Raw genomic sequence first — 19,872 nt, forward strand, 5'->3', positions numbered from 1 at the left:
AGATAACTCACAACCAGTTTTTGTATGACTATACATCAGGCTTTGAGAACATGCTGTATATTATGTTTATACGAAGACATAATCTTAAAGGACAAGTTGGTAAAATTCTGTATTTTTCAACAAATCCCAAGAAAAGACGAAAGCCGACAATCGATTGATCTTGTTGTGAGTATTAAAATGCAGCAGTGTTTCCAAATTACCACAAATACATGGGCCTGTAGTTCTTTGTGACTGAACCCCATGCACAGCATCTAATGCCTTAAATTAGAAACACAAATGTACATTAATCTGCAACAGATTTTTTTTCCTGCTAAAATCAACATTGGCTAAAAACAGAGAAACTGATTTTCATTAGTGTTTAAACCACTATTCAAATGGTTTTACATTAACTTCACAACTTTCTGCTGTAGAAACGTGAAACTCTATAGTTGTATATTAACAGAAGATTTAAATCTTCAGTAAGTTTTCATGGAATTTGTTGAATAGATACAGAATACTCTTTAAATGTTAGTTTACATTTATTATCATATATTGTACATAGACCACTTTCATCTGAGGACCAAGTGCATCAGTATGTTTAATTTTTTTAACCCACCTTTAAGCTTTACCATAATCTGTACTTGAATATTGACACTAAAGGAACCATGTATTGAATTTCCTTTGAATAACACTCAGGTCTGTGATTTGAGTATTATCTGGGGTAAATTTAAGAATTCACTGTCCTGATTTGCCAAAAATAACTTATGTATTACTGTAAATTAATTTAAATAAAACAAAAAAACGTGATCCAAACAAGCACATTTGTCCAAGCTGCAGTTTGTGTTGTAAATACATGCAGACAGACTTTGTACCATCTGTGTATTAGTACACATCAGCAGCAGTGAAGCGATCACAAATTCAGGAGCCCAGTCTGTTTTCTTTACTCTTCCATTAACCAAGGCTTTATTATTCATTTAAAGAAAAGCAACACATTTTAAAATTGGTTCCTTTTGTTCTGTCAAAGTACATTTAAATTAAGTACTTTATAGCATAGAAAAAAAGTTTCTAAAACCAAAATCATTTACAACACAGCAAGCACCAAATATTTACAGTTATTTATAAATTCATCTCTAATAATTTATAATTTTAACCCTCATAAAGTAATTTATAACACACACGCACACATTGAGTCCTTGTCATAATGCAGATCTATACAACGTACACTGTGTGTTTGTGTGTGTACAGCAGGCTCAACTGTGGCTTGTTTGGCATTTACTTTACAGTTACAGTTACTTCTCGTTTGCAGCAAACAAATAAACAAACTGTGAATGAATTTACAGCCTTAAAGGAAACCAGAATGATCACTGGAATGTAGCATTAGCCAATGACTTCAGATGACAATTAAATTTAAACCTGATTCAAATCGACATGGTTGCTATCCAACAATTCAGGGATCTCCGATGTATAAAGAATGGGATTTAGCTTATGTGACTCTGACTGAATACCGAAGATGAACCACCGCTCCGAACATTATTTATACAATCGTTACATGCAGAACACGTTACCTGTGTTAACATGAGGAGGGAGCAAAGGTCTAAAACGTGCTGCTTGTTTGTTTTTGTTTTTTTTTTTTGAGAGGGGAGAAAATTAAAATGTCTGGTTCAGTGTCATGAAAAACTACCTTCTGCTCAGACCACAGATAACGTGTCCATTTGTCCAGCACATCTGACCCCGCCAGTGCCCCGACTGCGTCTTCTGGTTTAGTTTTCACTCTGCGTCTTGGATACGCAGGAGCTGCGACTCTGTGGCTTGATGTGATTCGGTCACTAACGCTGCAGTTTCAGCTCCAGAGATCAGGGTGCTCAGCAGGCTCGTCAGAAACCAGGGTCATTCAAAGTCGTCTGCATACTCGTACTCATCCAGGTCCAGATTGCAGTGTGGACTGGGGATCTCAAAGAAGTGTCTCTTTGTCAGACCCAGTTCACTGGAGATGTGCTGCCCTAAAGGGCTCAAAGGATTATCATACCTAGACGGACACATGGAGAAGAAAATATGTAAGAAAGGGAGGCAGCTTTTAACACGTGATAAGAAAAACGTTTCCACGGTGAATGTGTTAAAGAACATGGTAAAGGAATAGTTTGACATTTTGGAAATGTTGGGACGCCGTCAGGTAAATAAGACGTATAGCATGCAGCTTAGCACCGATACTGGAACCAGCCCAGCTCTGTCTAAATGGAACAAAATCGACCTACCTTTTAAGACTTTGATTTTGGAACAATAAAATAATTAGTGAGCTTTATACAGTAAAAGGATGGTGGACACCTTCAGACATGCTGCAGGTGGTTGCTTCATATTTACTGTACTCTTGGCAAGAAATTCAATAAGTATAGATTCCAAAATGTCTAAATATTCCTGTAAACAAAAAGGAGATTGCCACAGACACAGGAACATCACATGAAGACATGGACAGAGATGGTGCGGGAGTTGTTAATTTGAAGAGGAGCAAGAATAAAAAAACAAGCTTTCAGGCTCAAAAACGGACTCCTAGCTCAGGCACATGATACTTTACTGGCTTAAAAAAAACTACAGTGGCAAGAAACAGTAAGTCAACCCTCTGCAATCAAGCACATGTATGAAAGTTACAAATATTAACACACTACTTTAACTAAAATCATAAAAGCAACATAATGCAGAATGTCCAGTGGGATAAAATACCTGGTTACCTGGTTGAGATTTATCTTTATATGAAGGCGGGGCGGGGGGCTTTTATCTAAACTCATTACTGTAATGCAGAAAACCAGGTAAGTTACAGGGTTCAGGTTTTCTTGCCACTGTTTGTTGTTTGTGTGCCCAGACTGCTCAGACTGGTGGCGTGTAGAGAAAAGCTAGGAGTGGGTTTAGGACTGGATTTGCCCAAAGAGGAGGGGGTAGAGGAAAATACTTAGTCCCTACTGGTACCCTGAGTGTCTTACCTGCTCTGGTTAGCAGCCTGTCTTTAGCAGTCAGTGGTGCTCCTAAAACCGCCACACAACACACCTGTCAACAGCCTCATCTATCACTGACTCTGTGCTGCTGGACATAATCCTCACTCTTAGCCATAAAGCATCAGCATCTGTCAGTCTGCTAGGTTCTCAGTCCATTTAGACCGGAGACGGTCAGCTTGCCCTCATCTGATCTCAGAACAGCTTCTAAAAATGAGTATTATTAACTAAAAGTACTTAAAGTTTGTACTAAACCGTCGCTGTCTCAATGCACAGCGCACTTAGAAATAATTACATCTGATTTCTTTCACACTTGACAATCACACAGTATTAGTCCTGTGGCACTGATGGTTAGTGATGACAATTAGAAGCCATATTTATTAAAACATTAAACATTTAAGAACAGCTCACAGGGACACACAAATATTCTTGTTCAGACCAGTTAATACACATCTAGTAATGATGCTCTTTAAAATTGTTGAAATCATGAGTATTAATTAACATGTGCAGCACTGACAAAAGAAAAACAAATGTAGTAATATGAAATCAGTTGAAATAAATACTAAAATACATCTGATGCTGTTAGTGTAGGAACATTTAGTACCACACTGTTCAGATAAAAGAGCTGCATTAAAATACTGCAAACATAAATTCATCCAGTCTTGTTCCTGTTGTTTGTACCACTGAGCTTAATGGAAGTTTCTGTTTATTTAACCAGGTCTTTGGCAACAAGGCGTGCTGCAGTCCCTGGATGAATTAAACTAATTGCTTCAGTTAATGTTATGTAAGAATATTTTTCTTCAGTGTCTTTTATTATTACAGAGTGTGACTGAAGGATTCTTCTATCTTTAAGTCCAAAATTAGTTGTAATAAGTCGAAGCTGCAGCCATATCTGACAGGTGGTAGCATGGAGTAAGACTTACACATCGTTGCACTGATCGTTTGCAGCCTCCTCTGCCACCAGGATGTCGTACTCCTCTGCAGCGTATTTCTCCCAGTCTGAAACCTCTTGGCCGTATGTCTCCATCTCCTTAAAAACATGACAGTTACATGATCCACTTGACCTTTGACAGGAAGACAAGTCACGATACACATCATCACACGTTATCTGGGTTTTGACCTCACCCTGATGAGAGAGAAAGGGTCTTTCTGCTCGTGCTCCAGGTACTTTTCAATGTTGAAGAAAGTGTCGAAAAAGATGTGGGACAACTTGCACTTCTTGATGTCTCGCAGAGTGATCTTACCTGGACAAGGTAAAATATACATAGTAAAATATTTTTACACAGCCTGGCTTTAAAATTCAGCCTCAAATATGAACAAACTTAAAGCTGATTTCACACATTATTCCGACTCTGTCAGCCTAACCTTCTCATGCAGCTGATTCCTAAAATTCAGGAGCAGTTATGGCAAAATCATCTTTAGTTTTAAGCCTTGAAATAGACATTTCAGATTTTTTTTAAATGTATACCTTCTGTAATTTTGTCATCTTGATTTTCACCTCACCATTCACACCTATGATCCCTTCCGCCTTATCTAATTCGAGGGCAGAAGGACAGGCAACGTTGTATGCTGTGCAAATTGTGAAGCCCCTTGAGAGAAATTTGTGATATTAGACTATATAAATAAAATCTGACTTGAATGGAACAGATGACTTGTTATGTGATGCCTGAAATGGTTTGATGTGATTTTTTTTATATATTTGTTGAAGTCAAAATCCTAGTTTCTGCATTTGATAGACCGGAAAACATCTGAGAATTTCGTTGATCAGAGTATTAAGTTCTGCATTCCTTGTCAGTGGCATTTTAGATGTTCACCGCTTGACAACTCAATCAGACTCATCTGAGCTGCATATTATGTCGTTCTTCATGTCATCGAATACATCTCCAAATTCATATGCCTGCATTATAGACCTCAAATCTCATGAAAAATGTAATTAAATGTGGAAAATGAATTGTATGAATAAATAAATAATTACCCTTTAAATCTGTTAAACTTATGTGAACTTCAGATTGTTTAAAAATATAAAAAAAATAAATAAATAAAAAGGGTCTGACCTTCGACCTCCGGCTTGACAAGATCAAGCATTTGACAGAGGCAGTCCTCAAAGGAAAGCGGCTCAATTGCCATGGCTTCCAGTTTCTGGCACTGCTCATCGTAGAAATACTCCAGCTCATACATGCTGAGCACACCATCCCCATCCATGTCCATACAGCGGAACCAGTATTCTATACTTGACACAAATAAAATCAAAGCACAGTGAGTAGAGGTGAATCTTAGCATGGGACAGAAGATGCAGTTGATATTTTATGCAGAGATATTTTACTTGTTAGTTCGGTTCTATTCAAGTGTTCAGCAGACTGTGAAAGTTTGACAGTAAGTTGGTATGGACCGTACCAGAACCACGAAACCCTGAAGAGCTAAATCATATTCAGCCAATTCAGATTAACTTTATCACTTACAGTGACATGTTAAAATGTTATAGTACAAATACGTTACTCATTAGATAGGAGTGAATTAAGATTTGCAACATAAGATTTTGAATCATCATCATCATCATCATCATAATTTTTCATTGACAGGTGTAAATGACTGACTTTAAAAAAATCATATTGTGTAACAGTACACAATTACTAATTACTCTTAATTGTAATTACTCTTGTTTAATTTCTACTGCAACTCGCACTCTACATCTTTAAACACAGAATGATGCACTAAGCTATATAGTAAATTCGATTTATTTTGGATGCAGTTTTCCTGTCTAGATACCTGGTGTCAGTCTTCTTGTCCTCCTCAGAGATGAGGAACCAGACAAAATCAGCATAACTTAGTCGTCCCTCCTTATACACTCGTCTGTCCCTGAACAACAAAAGACATAAATTAGTAATAAACACAGCACTCAACCAAAAAAGTACCATTAAAAATAAAACCTTTGCTGCTTTAAGCACCATTTAAACTCTTTTTTTGGCTTACCTTGTTACTGTTCCTGAAAATATCCTCTCAATCATCCTATGCGAGATGGCTGGAAAATATACAGTGAAAGATTACTTACAAGTCAGACTGTTGGGAAAAAACTGTTTCTCTTAGACATCAGCTCTCTAAGTTAAAGTACAACTTTATCCACAACACATGTAATCCATTCTCACAGACTGTAAATTCAGGCTGGCTGGTGTAGCTCTTTTTTTAATATCTTGACAATACTATAAATCTTCTGGTCATCATTTTGACCATATAGTGGTAGAAATTGTTCCAGACATGGCGTCATTGGAGCAGAGTGTATATGCTGCTCCTTTATTGATCTTGTGTCTCATTTCCCCTGCCTCACTCACAGACCATCAACCAAGAACATGTGTTGTGGAGTGTGTGGGGAAGAAGAGTCAAGTCTTTTCCCACCAATTTGTGTGTGTGGGCAGTAGAGCTGGACCAAATAAAATTTACAAATACATTTTATTGACACATGTTCCTCCACCTACTGACTGCACCAACAAATAAAAGAAAGGTAATTTATTGTACTCCTTTTGTTATGACACAGCAAAAGCTCTGATCTTTTCTCATTTCTATCTCACACTGAAATAACCAAACTGAAAAAAAAAGTAAAACTGGAACTATATATATGTACGGGAATATTTTAAAATTATTCAAATGTTTTCTAATAAAGAAAGTGAGGTTGGGTTGTGCACCTTGGTCATTGTGCCGTGCCAAGTCCTTCTGGTCTATGTAGAGGTCATGGTCTGTGTCCAGCTCCCAGAACTTGCAGTAGATGACATAGAAGTGTTCATAGGAGAAGAAGTCTGTGAGCTGGTTCACGTCTTCTTCCTGCTCCAGCAACGCCACATTCTGGCAAAGCAGGAAAAAAGTTACAGTTAAAGGAGTGTCACAGCAAAAACAAATAGCTGCCTGTTGTTTTACTCCATGGTAGCAGATAGAAATGATGAGAACATTTTGAAATAGAAGACGCAGTAAGCTGAGATAAAGTGAAATATTAATTTATTTTCTATTATTTAATGATTGTATAGCAGAGAGGTAAGCATTAGGATGTGTATTAAAACTTTAGCAACAGTGAATTAAAATGTTTTAATTGCCTGCAGACAGCCTGAAATAAATCATAAAACAAATAAATAATACAAACAGGGATTTGATCAATGTAGAATCACATACCTGAAGAAAATTACTTTTCCTGAGCTCAGAACATGTTATTTTTCCAGTCCACGACCGGTTCACATTGTAAAATATCCTTTGAATCACCTGAAAAACAGATGACAGTGTTATCATATAGAAGTAAATAATGCATGAGCAAGTTAATAACTACAGTGTCATTTTAATGTTTCACAATTTTGCAGTAGTAACATGCTGTCAGTGAGTTTTCGTATTATACCGTGGTGATGTATCGTGAGTGAAAGTCCGGTGCCTCCTTTAGAAAGGCCAGGCCTGCGTGTGAGTTTACCACATCCTGAAAACAAAGTAAGTTCAGCTTAAACTCTAAAAACAATGAAATATGTAACACAAATGCAATCCACTCAACGCCATGCTTAGCTGCAATAACAAATACATTATGTTGAGCTAAATTCTGCAGTTTCAGAGTTAATGGTAAACCACATCTGTCTTTCTTTTTGCCAGACAGAACACATGATATTCAAAGCAGGAATATAAAATGCAAACGTATCCAAACATCAGGACTTGTCAGTGTCTATCTTCATCACTCTGACTTGCCATATGCTTTATAAATTGTGCTCTGTAAAGTACAGGCCCCAGGCCTTGTTGGGAGAGGCCATCAAATTTAAATGTTTTTTTTTTGAAGTCAGAAAACACTGGGTCAACCGGTTTTTGGATGAGCAGGAACCCTTCTGATTTGACAGTAAAATGGTGGGAAGACCGGAGAAAAGACGTTTGCTAGTGACTGTTTCTAATGTTCTCTCCTTTTTTTATGCCATAAAGTAAAAGGATGTGTCGAATATCAAATGAACTGTAGCTATATTCCTGCCATGAAACACCCTTATATCTTTCCTTTATTTTACACTTCCCGTCTTTGGGGGCAAAGAATTGTTGACATAAATACGAAGGCGGCAATGAAATTAAAAGGCCTTATTTCAGGGCAGCCGTCGTGCCTCTTTGACTCTTACTGTGAGAAATTAAATCATAGAGAAACACATAAATCACCGGGCACAGGAAACAGGCGGGGACAGTCAAATCTACTCCACCACAATCCGCCTTTCATTCATCAAAACAGTCAAAGGCGATTCGCTGCGCAGTACCATACAAATTAAACAGCATGTGCCACAAGGCATCTGTGCTGGTATGCTAACGGGTGTTCAGCATGGCCCCGTCGCTCCTGCAAGAATAAAAATGAATCAGGTGTAGGGTGGGGCCGGTGTGGTGCACCAACAGCTTGTCAGGCAGCAGCACGTCCACATGCTAACACTATCCAAAGCAATTTTCTTGTCCAATATTCACACAAAACATGTCCATATTTTCTGGAATTATTTAGATTGTATAATTTGATGTATTTCATGTGATCTCTCCTTCTTTAATTTCTGCTGAGCTTGAATCCTGCACCAGTGGAGTCTCCCTTCATTATCCTCCCCTCCACTATATTACTGGCTTAAAGTAACATCCCTGAATTAGTCCTCCACCACATGAAAAAGCACTGCCTCAGCAGGACAGTTCACAAATTAAGTCCAGTTTGCACCACCACCCAAGCCAATGCAATTTTGCCATCCAGCACTGCCAAGTCCAGCCCTCTCCCTGGGTGTGCTGCAGCCAGTACCTGCAGGAATGGAATAAAGTCGTCTTGTTCCAGGTAATTACAGCCAGGCTTGGCCAAGAGGTGCACAAATTTAGAAGCGTCATCATGACAGGTCTGCAGAGTCCTGGAGAGGAAAAGAGAGAACAGATGGTTGAAAGGTTACTCCCTCTTATGTTCCCCTGTATTTTTATCATTCCTTTAGCAAAACAAGTTTAAAACAGTTGCCCTAAAAATATCAAGTGCAGGTCTAATACATTCTGAAATTAGGATTCTGAATCGCTGCCTGGTCATTACAAGTGTGGAGTGTTGTGATGGTGATGGGGAAATAATGAAAGCGTCTTTTGTGGCCTCTCATCTAAGAATGGCTCAGTCATGAAGTCAAGCCAAAGGTCAGGTCTGTTCTTTTCTCTGGAGGCTCACACATTAATACAAGAACATGCCTATAGCAAACAAGAGCACACAGTTAAGTGCACAGTCACTATTTTAAAAGCCCTATGGTATTCCTTTTAATTTAACACAGAGAGACACTGAATAGATGTTTTTAGTTATATGCCTTATATATAAACCAACTAGTCCCTGGGTGTTTATGGGGGCTTTGCAATCAATAGTTTTTGTTTAGGAATGACAAGGAAAATGTTATATTAACTGATAGCTGCATGCACTTTACGTGATCCCCATCAGGCGGTCATCATTGTTAGAAGAGATTTCATGAGCCATTTAGCTGTGAATGAGTGTACCAGTGGTCTAATGAGAATAAGAGGGGCTTTTGTCTTACTTTCTCCACATAGCCACAAACTTGTGAACGGACACGAAGCCCGTCCTGTCGCCTCCAGCCGAGTTGAACAATGGCACTTTCCAATAGAGAGGGCACTCACAGGCCTGAGGAGACAAGAAGTACAAGAGATGTGAGTGTGTGATGTAGTGTGCTGTTAAATGAACGCATACATTTTACATACGTCATATTCTAGGCAGAAAAGAACAGCACAGTAACACATTGCACTGTTTGGATTGAAAATGCAGTGTTACATCACTTAAAACTTCCCTTAGGAAATCTAGCTGTCATTTCGCTCTTCACTCAGGTTCCCTTCAGGCCATTGCTCACATTCCTCAGGGAGATAATATTTTTAGTGAGGTTTAAAAATCAGCAAACATTCATAAAGTCAGAAGCTAAATGGCACTAATGAAAATAATTTGCTGGGTGGCAGCTGAACCTCCATGCTACAAATTACACTCTCACCTTGGCAACCTGCCCCATGTCCTCAATGGTGGCCCTTTCATTTGGGAATTGGGAAAATATTTTCTCAATTTTGGAAATGAGGCTGTCGATGTTGAGGTTGGCTTGGGGCCGGCCCTGTGGGAAGTAAAACTTTGGAATGCTTTCACTCAGCGCTGTGCTGACGGGCTCCTCCGTCCTCACCTGGGCCTGTGACAAACACAAATAAACTGTTAGCCACTGATGCTAGAAAACACTTCTCAGCTCAAACATTCCAGCATGTGCTGCTGAGGGATCACCTCTGGAAACTCTTCAGTGTAACTGTTCGCAAAACAGCAGCTGTAAACAACAGGAGATGTGATAACACAAGACAATGACAACATTTATAAAGATAAACCAAGCATTACTGGGTTTTGGACTGTTGCCCAGACAGATAAAGTATCTGAAGACATCACCTCAGACTAGGTAATATTAAGCTGGGCATTTTTCATAATGTGCTAACAATTTGCAGCCAAAATCATTAATCAAGATAAATATTTACTGCAGACCTATTAGATTTATTTCCAAAGTCAAACTGATGTTATATACTCAGAATATACTGATTTCAAGATTCAAACACATACCCTACATTATCACATGATAAATATTTACTTGACTAATCTGGAAAAGCATGTCACTAATACCAATTGCTCTGGTGCATTTAATTATCAGATGGCTTTGATACTGTGTACAGGGCCCAGAAACTGACACACTCAAATGTATATATAAAATTATCTTCAGTGAAGGATAACCTCAACATAAAAGCAAGCAGGATTGGCAAATGAGTTAGGTATAAACTGGAGAAGTACAATAGGATTTAGGGCTTGTTGGTCTGCAGTTTTTACTGGATACAAGCTCTGTAGTCATGGCAGCATCTGCTACATCATGCAATATCAGGTCCAGGTCTTCATGTCATGATACATCTGAAACCTAGCCAGTGTGATTTACCACACCAACTGGGCACAGTTGACATACTACTGTATGACGAGATCATATTCATTGACAAAATCTCCTCTGTGTGTCTTGCTGTAGAGGACATAGATCAGTGGATAGTGGAAGATATTTTCATAGTCATACACCTAAAAATACAGAGCACATTACGATCCAAATTTGTTGTGTTGCACATATCAGACAGTTACTAAAATCAGCTTTAAGCAGAACAGACTCAATAGTCATCTCATATTCTCAGACTATTTACATGACTCAAGAATGCACTAACTGGATCCATCTTTTTTGGCTTTAATAATCTCATAAGCACACCCACACAGTCGTCTGCTGAAGGATAAAAATACCATCTTAGTGTTTGTTTTGGTCCAAAACCTTGAAGTGTGTTAATCTAGCCATGTTCATGTCTACATGTCTGTGTATCAGCATAGACTGAATGCACTACTGTACTCTGTTAGTGGTAATCTGCTCATTCCAGCCTGCTGAATGATAAATGTTGCTGATCATTTGCTCTTCTGTCCCGTGTGTTGGTGTCAGCCATGGCTATAAAAGGACATAAACATCTCCTGTTGCCCTGCCCCACACCTTCCCCTCTCTGTCTTGCTTCATGCTAACCACTAGCAGAGCTCTTGAGCACAACTGCTAAGCCACATGACATTTTGCACATTCACAATGATGTGATATGAAAGTATAGTGGCTGAACACAAGATACCACAAGAGATTAAACAAAATGTCATTATAGCCAAGGCTCTCTTCTCAGAACTATATGTACAACAGAAGAAGAAAAAAAACAACTGCAGAAGTAATTGCCTAACAAGTGGATATGATTGAGTAACACAATTTGCACGGTACAGCAGTGTGTGTTGGCTTTAAATACCCTTGGAAAGCGTTAACTGTTTGTTTGTCGCCTCTTCTCCACGGAGCAACTGGTTCCATCACTGCTTATGGTGATGGAAAACAATGTAGTTTAACAATGATGTCTAGCACTACATATGTGAATTGCAATACAATCCTGCCCACTGGCTGACAGGCCAGTAGAGGTTACAGTCACAAAAACACCTGCCTGTCCTTGTTGGAAAGCTCTGAGCCTCTTCTTGAAACGTGAGGGTAGAACAAAGTCACAGCCGCGTGCCAGCAGAGCCAACTCCTTCCTCAGGTCAGGGTCCTGACGCAGAGACCGCTCCCTCATCCTCATCCTCGCGCCAAACACGATGGGGAACGCATATAAACAAACACAACACTCAATCCAGTGTGATACTCTTGATTGAACAAATCACTCAGTTGAGGTCCTCACTGTAGGCAGGGGGCAGTGGCAGTAGTGGAAGTCCTCTGTGTCTGTGTCCCTCTGATTGTCCTCTGTCAGAACGAGAGCCTCTTAATGCAAGGGAGCAGCTGCTCCTGTGACTCTCTCTCCCATTCCAGATCTGGTCGCACAATCTCAGTTCTGCCTGCTGCTCTGTCCCAGTCTCTACACAACACACACACACTGCACAGGGTCAAAGAGCCCTTGCCTCAAAGCTGCTGGGGAGATAAGGAGTGACGGGGTGAATGTGTATGGGAGTCACTTACTGTATGTGTGGGATGGGAGGGGTGTGTGCAAAGGATCTGCCCTTTCCAGTTTGCATTCCTCCATGCTCATGGAAGGTTATGTAAAATGACAGACCTGTTGTTGCAGCACGCAGCAGACACAGACGCCAACTGAAGGATGCACTTCTATATCACACTGCTCATGATCACTTGCTTCTTTTTGAAAAGCTCCCAGACTCTTAAGACACTTCACGGCAACTTTGCTTATGCTCTGACCCATGAAAATGACCCCACCTCCCTTTCTGAAAAGGACATACAGGTGGACAGAATGAAACAAATTAAATAAACCCAGGGTGATGGAGTATAATGAAATCCATGTTACTTTACTATATCTGCTTTTAAGTATACATCACAGGAACAGCAGGTAGATAAAATAAACGTCATTACATACATAACTATGCGCATACGGCACGGTATAGTCACTTATTCCACATTCCATCTTTTGTTTTTTCTTTCCTTTTGCAAGCCTGGGATGCCAGCCATTGCACATCTTATTATAGTTGATCGGCAACTAAAATGGGGGGAGGGCAACATGTCAAATTCAAAGAATGATGGCCGACCCAGTCTGCAGCTATTAAAAGCACCAGCAAGCACTGTTTGGACAATCTAGGGTGTAACTTTTAAGTCCTCAAACAAACATCCGTTTCCGGTTGATGCTGTCCTGGAGTGATGGCAATTACATCAATTCATCATATATATGCTGATCCAACAGCTCTGGGGTTACCTTCACAACACTGACTATTCACAGGGAAAGCCCAGCACTCACACACCTACTGAATGTTAATTATATAGAAATGGTATGGAGATGTCTGCATTAATACATGAAGTAAATAACCCTATACTGTATTTGTTCATATTATTGTTATTGTACACACAGGATGAATGCACACCCACAGTATTTTTAGATGACAGGATCACAAAGTCCAGAGTTTTCCACTGGTTCAATGCTTAAACCCAGTTCCTGTTATCATCCACACAGGACACTGCACATGCTTGATAAGCTGTTCATATGGTGTTTTTTCACACTCCCTGCCTTTTGTTTATGCTCATCAATTCAAACCAAACATGGAAAAGAAAGCACCAAGGTCAAAATAAAGCTTGGTATATCACATGAGGCTGTCAACTCACAGTCTGATTGGTCTATTTTTTTTTGTGTTTGAGCAAACAAAATCTGAAGTCTGTTCTATAGACAGAGGTGGCACAATGCAGCAGGTATAATGAGGTGTTGGTTTACATACTGTATGGGGAAACAGCTTGATGGGTGTTTTAAGATACAGGCAAATGTGGTGAGAACAGCAGCGTGGACTAAGAATACACAGACACAAAAATACTCTGCTAATGAATTTCAGCTTCCTGTAGGATTGAGTGCCTTTAAACAATCAAAATGGACAAGCTCCAGCAAGCATTATCATTAACCAAATCATCTTAGGGCCACTGCAGACAGGTTATCCAAACAACATTATCCTGACATATCAGTCAGACAGATTATGTCCACACTATAATGGAAATCAGACTAACCCGGCAATATATCAAATCTGTAAACTGTTAAATCAGATTTGTACAAAATGTGGACGTGTGTCCAGTAATGTTCACTTTATTACGAAACAGATACGATTATTGGGACATGCTGGCTTGAGATAGTAACCGCTGGCAGGTCTGGACATTCCCTGCATTCAGATGACAGATTTTTGTTGAGGTTACATTTTAGCTGAGATTCAGTCAACAAGGTATACAACATTGTTCACAGAAAACTGTGATACCGATGGGACAACATGCAGAAAGGTTCAGCAACAACAGTGGAGAGAAATGCATTACTGAAGGGTGGGGAAAACATGATCGAAAAATCCCTGAGGGCCTCCCAAACTGTCAATACGAGCATACATGATTATGTCTCACAGTACTGTTTGGCTGGCTTTGGTATGTGCATTATAGACATGACTGAACCAGTGACATGTTCCACAGTACGTCTATGCAGAGGTCACCCAATCATCTCACAACCCTGGAGTAGGGCCACAACTGGTTCACAGCATGGGTACAGAACTTATGCTGCACTAAAATCCAGAAAGCTCCAGCTCAATCCACTACAATCGGATGTCTGAGACAGGGATTTGGGATACATATGAACGTGGGCCAAGAATAAAGCTTGACTGACGGACAACATGGTGGGCTCAGAGAATTGCCAGCACGTAGAACATGATGTGAGCAGAGTAGCAGTAGAGTAATAATGCAAACGCACACACACACTATCAGTTACCATGGAGGTTTGCTAGAGGAGGGGGGAAAACAAAGCCTACATGGTGCCAGAAGTGGAGCAAAGGGTCAAAACACTAAAAAAAGAAGCTGCAGATAAGAAGTTAAAGAACACAAGGGTTTCCCACACTTATACAACATTACAATGAGTACTATGTGAATATTTATAGAAATTAATTTCGATTAAACTGCAGTTTTTAGAGACCAAGCACCACATTTTACCACTGAAGATTTTAATCACTGCAAGGCCACAAATTGTGTGGCTGTACATTAAACAAGCTGGAGGAAATAAAATTAAAAATATTAGGCCACTTTCCAAATAGTTAAAAACAAATCTGATAAATGCAGAAGGAGCCATGGATTCCAAGAATTTTTTTTTTATATTATAAATTGGCAGAGTCCTAGTCAAAACTAAAAGCCTGCACACTTTTACACCTTGCACTTTAAACTCAGAACTTACCAAGACTGTGAGATAAAAGGTCTTGTGTGAAGGAGTTTAACATGTGACTGACAGGTCAGGCAACTGATAACGTGACCCTAGACCCTTGCTTCAAATAGCTTCTATGTTGCTGAGACAAACCAAGCATGTTATAAAAAGACATCTTGAGAAATAACCACTGATACTAAATGTAGACGCAAAGAACAGCAGAAAACAAGTAAATACTTAGAAGAAAACTGTCTCTCTGTATTGATCAAACAATTGAGCGACCGCATATGTTGCCTATTGTACTCATAGTGGAGGCAATTTTAGAAGTTTTGTTACAAGTCTGAAACTGAAAGTGTAGATAAAAGAGCTATGACCGCATATTCTCACAATGAGAAGCATCTAGTCTGGAGCGGTTTGGAGTAAATTACGCAGAGCATGAATGTGCTGCCACACCTCATCTCACTGGCAGAGCTTTCGGTATCTAATGCCAACACAACGGAACCAAGGCTATCTATATCAGTGTCTGATGTCAAAGTCAGACCAGCTGTTCCAGGCTGCATCAGTGTGACATAAATTGAATTTTTGAGTAATCCTTTGAAGAATGCCCCTGTATGCAGGAATTCATTTTGTTGTCTTAAAATAGAAGTATTACTTTATACAACCCCACAATCCCTTTAATATTGAATGACAGTGTGGCTGCATGCCATGACACATCACAGCAGAATACACAAACTGTCCAACAGCTGCTTTGTATTAATCTGAGGTGAGAGGGTGGCGTTTATGGGCAAAGGTCACAAGTAGAAAAAGTTTTGAATGTGAAATCAAAAAGTTTAGTTCCATCTGTTGAGCCTGTTATTGTTTTATCATAAGTTCTTGTGTTCAACAGAAAGACTGACTTTGTAAATTTCAAAGCCAACTGAATATTCTCTGCAGCTGCAATGCTTTTTGTCTTTCATATCCTCTTCCTACTATGGTCAAGGTATTAGCACATCTTTTCTCACAAGGACATAAACAGACCATTTTAGACTATGTTTGTATCTTAAGTTTAAACATGTACCTGAAATGTTCTGATGTACAGAAGATCACAAATGTTAGTACATGTTTAGTTTTAAATGCGACGGTTTCAGTCCTGGAGTATCACTCAGAGAGAGAGAGTGAGAACAGATGTCACACCAGTGAACACTTGAATGACTCCTCATGCTTGTGTTTAGTATGTCAACAACATGTAGAAGGTGGAGTCTCTAGAGCACGTGCCTGCAGCTGTTTAGCTGTCTCACTGTCATCACACTCGCTAATGTCCACAGTCTACCAATATCCCAGGCTGTCATGGCGCACTTCTCATTGTGACAGAGAACCTTAAGATGTTTTCATATGTCCTGATTTATTCTTTAAGCAAGCAGAGGATCCCAAATCATAGCATCTACAACTGACAGGTTGAAAGTAACCACAGTGCCAGCGATAGGCTAGGTTGAAATGCTCCCACTTCTCATGCCTCACTAATACATGGGGGGAGCCCTGGACATTTGGAATGTATTTGACTAATAATCACTACATATGTCTACAGACACGGCGGCTCCACAATGATAGTGCAGAATGGACAGCCTCTCAAAACCTTTGATGTTGTAACCTGCTCAGCAACCTCTTGTGGTCAACTTGGGAAAGTAATATCCCAAATGATAAAAGAGGGCCAAGTTCGACAAGTATGAACTGAAATCGATGAACAGTTAGAATGGAATAAACTGTTTAAAGCCCCTGCGTAGGATCGTAAACTAAAAATGTAAGGTTTAAACAAAACAAATAAACATAAAATCATGAAATTACCATCAATATTATCTGAAATATGTGAGTTTAGACTTTAACAGGAGACATTTTAGTTAGCTGTAGCAGGAAATGTATTACATGGGTGTAACATGTATTGTTCATAGTACACCAACATAAATGATTTCCTGCCCAGTGAGACATCACAGTAAGCCAGTATACACAATGCCAGAGTCTGAAACTAAAGCAGCTAAATTAAATTTAATTATCATTCATTTTATTTCAACTAACATATTGAAATACTGTGTATCTGTCCTGTGAAAAATCAAACAATCAAAAACCGAAACAAACAAAAAGATCACCAGTGTGTTTATGTTTTGTATTTTAAAAAAGTTGATTAATTCAACTTAAGTTTAGTCCACTCTAACTAAAAACTATTTATATGAAGCAGCATGTGATGGTGTTAAATACTTCTGGAAAATAATGTAAATTATACTACTTCAACTTACTGCCAAACAGAGACCAGTCTTATGGACTTTCTTTTTCGGCAACACACCCTAATGTGCTTAATACCTTAGGTGACTCCATGAGAAAGACTGAAACAGGACACCACACCTTGTTTATGAAGGTATTAAAAGCAATGTTAGATGAAAGCCCTGTGGCATGCCATCTCAATATAGTCTAAATCTTGATCAATCTTGTTTAAACTTGTAAAAATATTTCAGAAATTTAAGTGGTTCAGAAGTGAAATGTTAACACACTCATCCCCTAAAAAATAAACGTTCAGACACATTCTTTTTGCAGTGCTAACAAATCCTCATCTTGTTGGGCCAAACAAAGTCACATAACAAGTAAGTAACTTCAAATGTGGAATTAATTTAAGGCTCTTGTATTGACCTGCATCAGACTGCACAGGTGTACAGAAAAAACTTTTATTATATATTTAATTTACATAGAAATGTACTACAACTACACAGCTACACAACTAAAAGTAAAGGAAATTGCAGAAATGGTTTAATTATTATATAGTGTCGTTTGTTGGCCAGATAACACTGACAATGCTGCATAAAGTATGTATGTGGGTAATGAAAAACAAAAAGTCAAACTAACAGCAAATGTAAGGGATCCATATCAATAATTGTTTGTTTATGATGTGTCTACATTTATATTTGACTGACGTAAATAGTTTAGATTGCATTCAACCAACACTGCAAATAATATTTCCCCATCTTCACTTGCCCCCTATATTGTACAAGTACTACCTGCTGTCAAAGAGAGATGGGACTAACTGAGAATAGGATTTTGCAACACACCCATAACACACGTGTCGCTCAGGTGGTTCCACAATATTAAAGGTTGAAACTGCAGGCCACACCTTGTTTTTTAAAAGTAACATTGAATGAAGTGACATACCTCTTTGAGCCCTTACAACTTATAAAACTGGTTTATAATTGTAAGAGGTTTAAGAGTGGAAGCCAATCACCTGCACGCTTCTAGTCCTACCTTTTTTGTGCTCACAGACCTCCGCAGTACTCTGCCATTGGGTCCTGTAACTCTGGTGCTACTACTACTGCCTGAGGGCAGGGTGATGGCAGATGGGGGGCTAGAGGGTGTACTGATGGCAGCAGGCTTCCTCTCTGCCAGGTTCTTTTGGGATGCCACATTGTTGTTCTCATTGAAGCTCAATGATGTTTTGTCCTGGGTGTCCCCACTGCTCAAATCGATGTGCTGTCCACTTTTTAAAAGGTCGAGATAATCTTTGAGTAGTGACTGGGTTGCAGGATCACTCAACCAGTTGAGAAACAGCTCATCCACTTTCATTTTAAGAACAGGTTGAAGCACTTGTGGTGATGGCATCTTGCACAATATTCCTTGTTGACTTCTCTGACAAACGAACCTGTTTAAAGGGAAAGTCAACATTAATCTCGTAGCACACGACTGGCGCTGCAATGAATGAGGCACTGGACTATCGAGAAGCAAAGTTACTACAAATGAAGGGATCACTTTATAGTACACCACAGTAGCGATAGCTTGATATCAGCTGTCCTTGTATTTCAGTACACAGCAAACAAACACTGAGGTTATTGAATTTTAGCGCGAACCGTCAATGCCTCAGCACCGGCAGAAATATAGTCTGTAGTCACTTAATTAACGTAGCTAGATGAAAACGAAGGGAAAAGCAGCCGGTGTCCATAGGATGGATAAAGCCGGTGTTGACTAAAAACTAGCAACAAGCAGAAACAACAGTTTGCTCGCTACGATAACGTTAGCTGTAGCAAGCTAACGTTATTTGGAGATACAAATAACGTTACAAACCTTGCAATGAATGGACGGTAATGGCGAATGCGTTCACGTTCTTCTACATGACTTCCTTCCTAAGCGAAACATGTTCCACGTGTCTATTTATCTTTGAATTAACTGTGAAAATAGCGCTTTGGTATCTCCGGTGTTCATTTAGCTAGGTCACAGCAGAGCGGACGAGAGGAACTTTTCATTCTCGCGTTCCCCTGGTAACCCACACGGTACTAACGCGAGATCTAACGCGAGAGTTCATCCCACCCAGTGTAATGGTGTCTTCACTAGAAATAGCACTTTTCACTGTACACCTGTTCACTTAATCCCATTTAGTGCTCACTTGTTATTATTCTCCACTTTTTAATTACGTCTGACAATAAACTGATTCTACTTTTTCCCATTATGCACCCAGTAAACAATCGACGATGCATTTAGAGCGTATTTTAAGTAGCCTCCCTACTATAAGGTAAAAAGTGAGGTAAAAGTAGGTACAAGAAGAAGAAGGTACATGAAATGATAGATAAAGTACTATCTTTACTTCAGAAAGAACCCTGTTTTTAATTAATATTATTATTAAGTGCTGCATCTTAATCTGTAAAGTAGAAAGTGAAGAAAGAAACTAAAATACTTAGACAAATTATTTTAAAAATGAATTTAT

General features: G+C 39.2%; 1 protein-coding gene across 4 annotated transcripts; it reads right to left on the reverse strand.

Annotated features, from left to right (window-relative positions):
- Positions 1-50: 50 nt before the first annotated feature.
- ppp2r3b (protein phosphatase 2, regulatory subunit B'', beta) lies at positions 51-19,414 on the reverse strand. Of its 4 annotated transcripts, XM_026377390.1 has the most exons (15): positions 19,236-19,414; positions 18,423-18,816; positions 9,938-10,123; positions 9,476-9,579; positions 8,722-8,824; positions 7,333-7,407; positions 7,116-7,202; positions 6,638-6,794; positions 5,931-5,979; positions 5,727-5,816; positions 5,015-5,190; positions 4,086-4,204; positions 3,884-3,990; positions 2,952-2,993; positions 1,884-2,005 (listed from the first exon to the last, which is right to left on the reverse strand). In XM_026377390.1, the coding sequence occupies exons 2-14, from the start codon at positions 18,774-18,776 to the stop codon at positions 2,975-2,977; spliced, it is 1,626 nt and encodes a 541-aa protein (XP_026233175.1). In that variant the 5' UTR covers positions 18,777-18,816; positions 19,236-19,414; the 3' UTR covers positions 1,884-2,005; positions 2,952-2,974. The 4 variants fall into 4 exon arrangements, with proteins under 4 accessions (XP_026233174.1, XP_026233178.1, XP_026233176.1 ...); XM_026377389.1 differs by lacking the exon at positions 2,952-2,993 and having other exon boundaries at positions 51-2,005; XM_026377393.1 differs by lacking the exons at positions 2,952-2,993; positions 18,423-18,816; positions 19,236-19,414 and adding exons at positions 11,961-12,093; positions 12,192-13,156 and having other exon boundaries at positions 51-2,005.
- Positions 19,415-19,872: the final 458 nt, after the last annotated feature.

The sequence above is a fragment of the Anabas testudineus genome, chromosome 21 (assembly GCF_900324465.2).
Source record: "Anabas testudineus chromosome 21, fAnaTes1.2, whole genome shotgun sequence".
NCBI classification, from domain to species: domain Eukaryota; kingdom Metazoa; phylum Chordata; class Actinopteri; order Anabantiformes; family Anabantidae; genus Anabas; species Anabas testudineus.

Bases quoted from the DNA above. Each gene is read 5' to 3' on its own strand.
- ppp2r3b (XM_026377389.1), bottom strand. From the start codon at position 18,776: ATGCCATCACCACAAGTGCTTCAACCTGTTCTTAAAATGAAAGTGGAT. The intron at 7,408-8,721 runs GTACTGGCTGCA...CTTTGTTTTCAG, and splicing joins ACTTTATTCCATTCCTGCAG to GATGTGGTAAACTCACACGC. The intron at 4,205-5,014 runs GTCAGACCCTTT...TACCTTGTCCAG, and splicing joins TGTCAAGCCGGAGGTCGAAG to GTAAGATCACTCTGCGAGAC.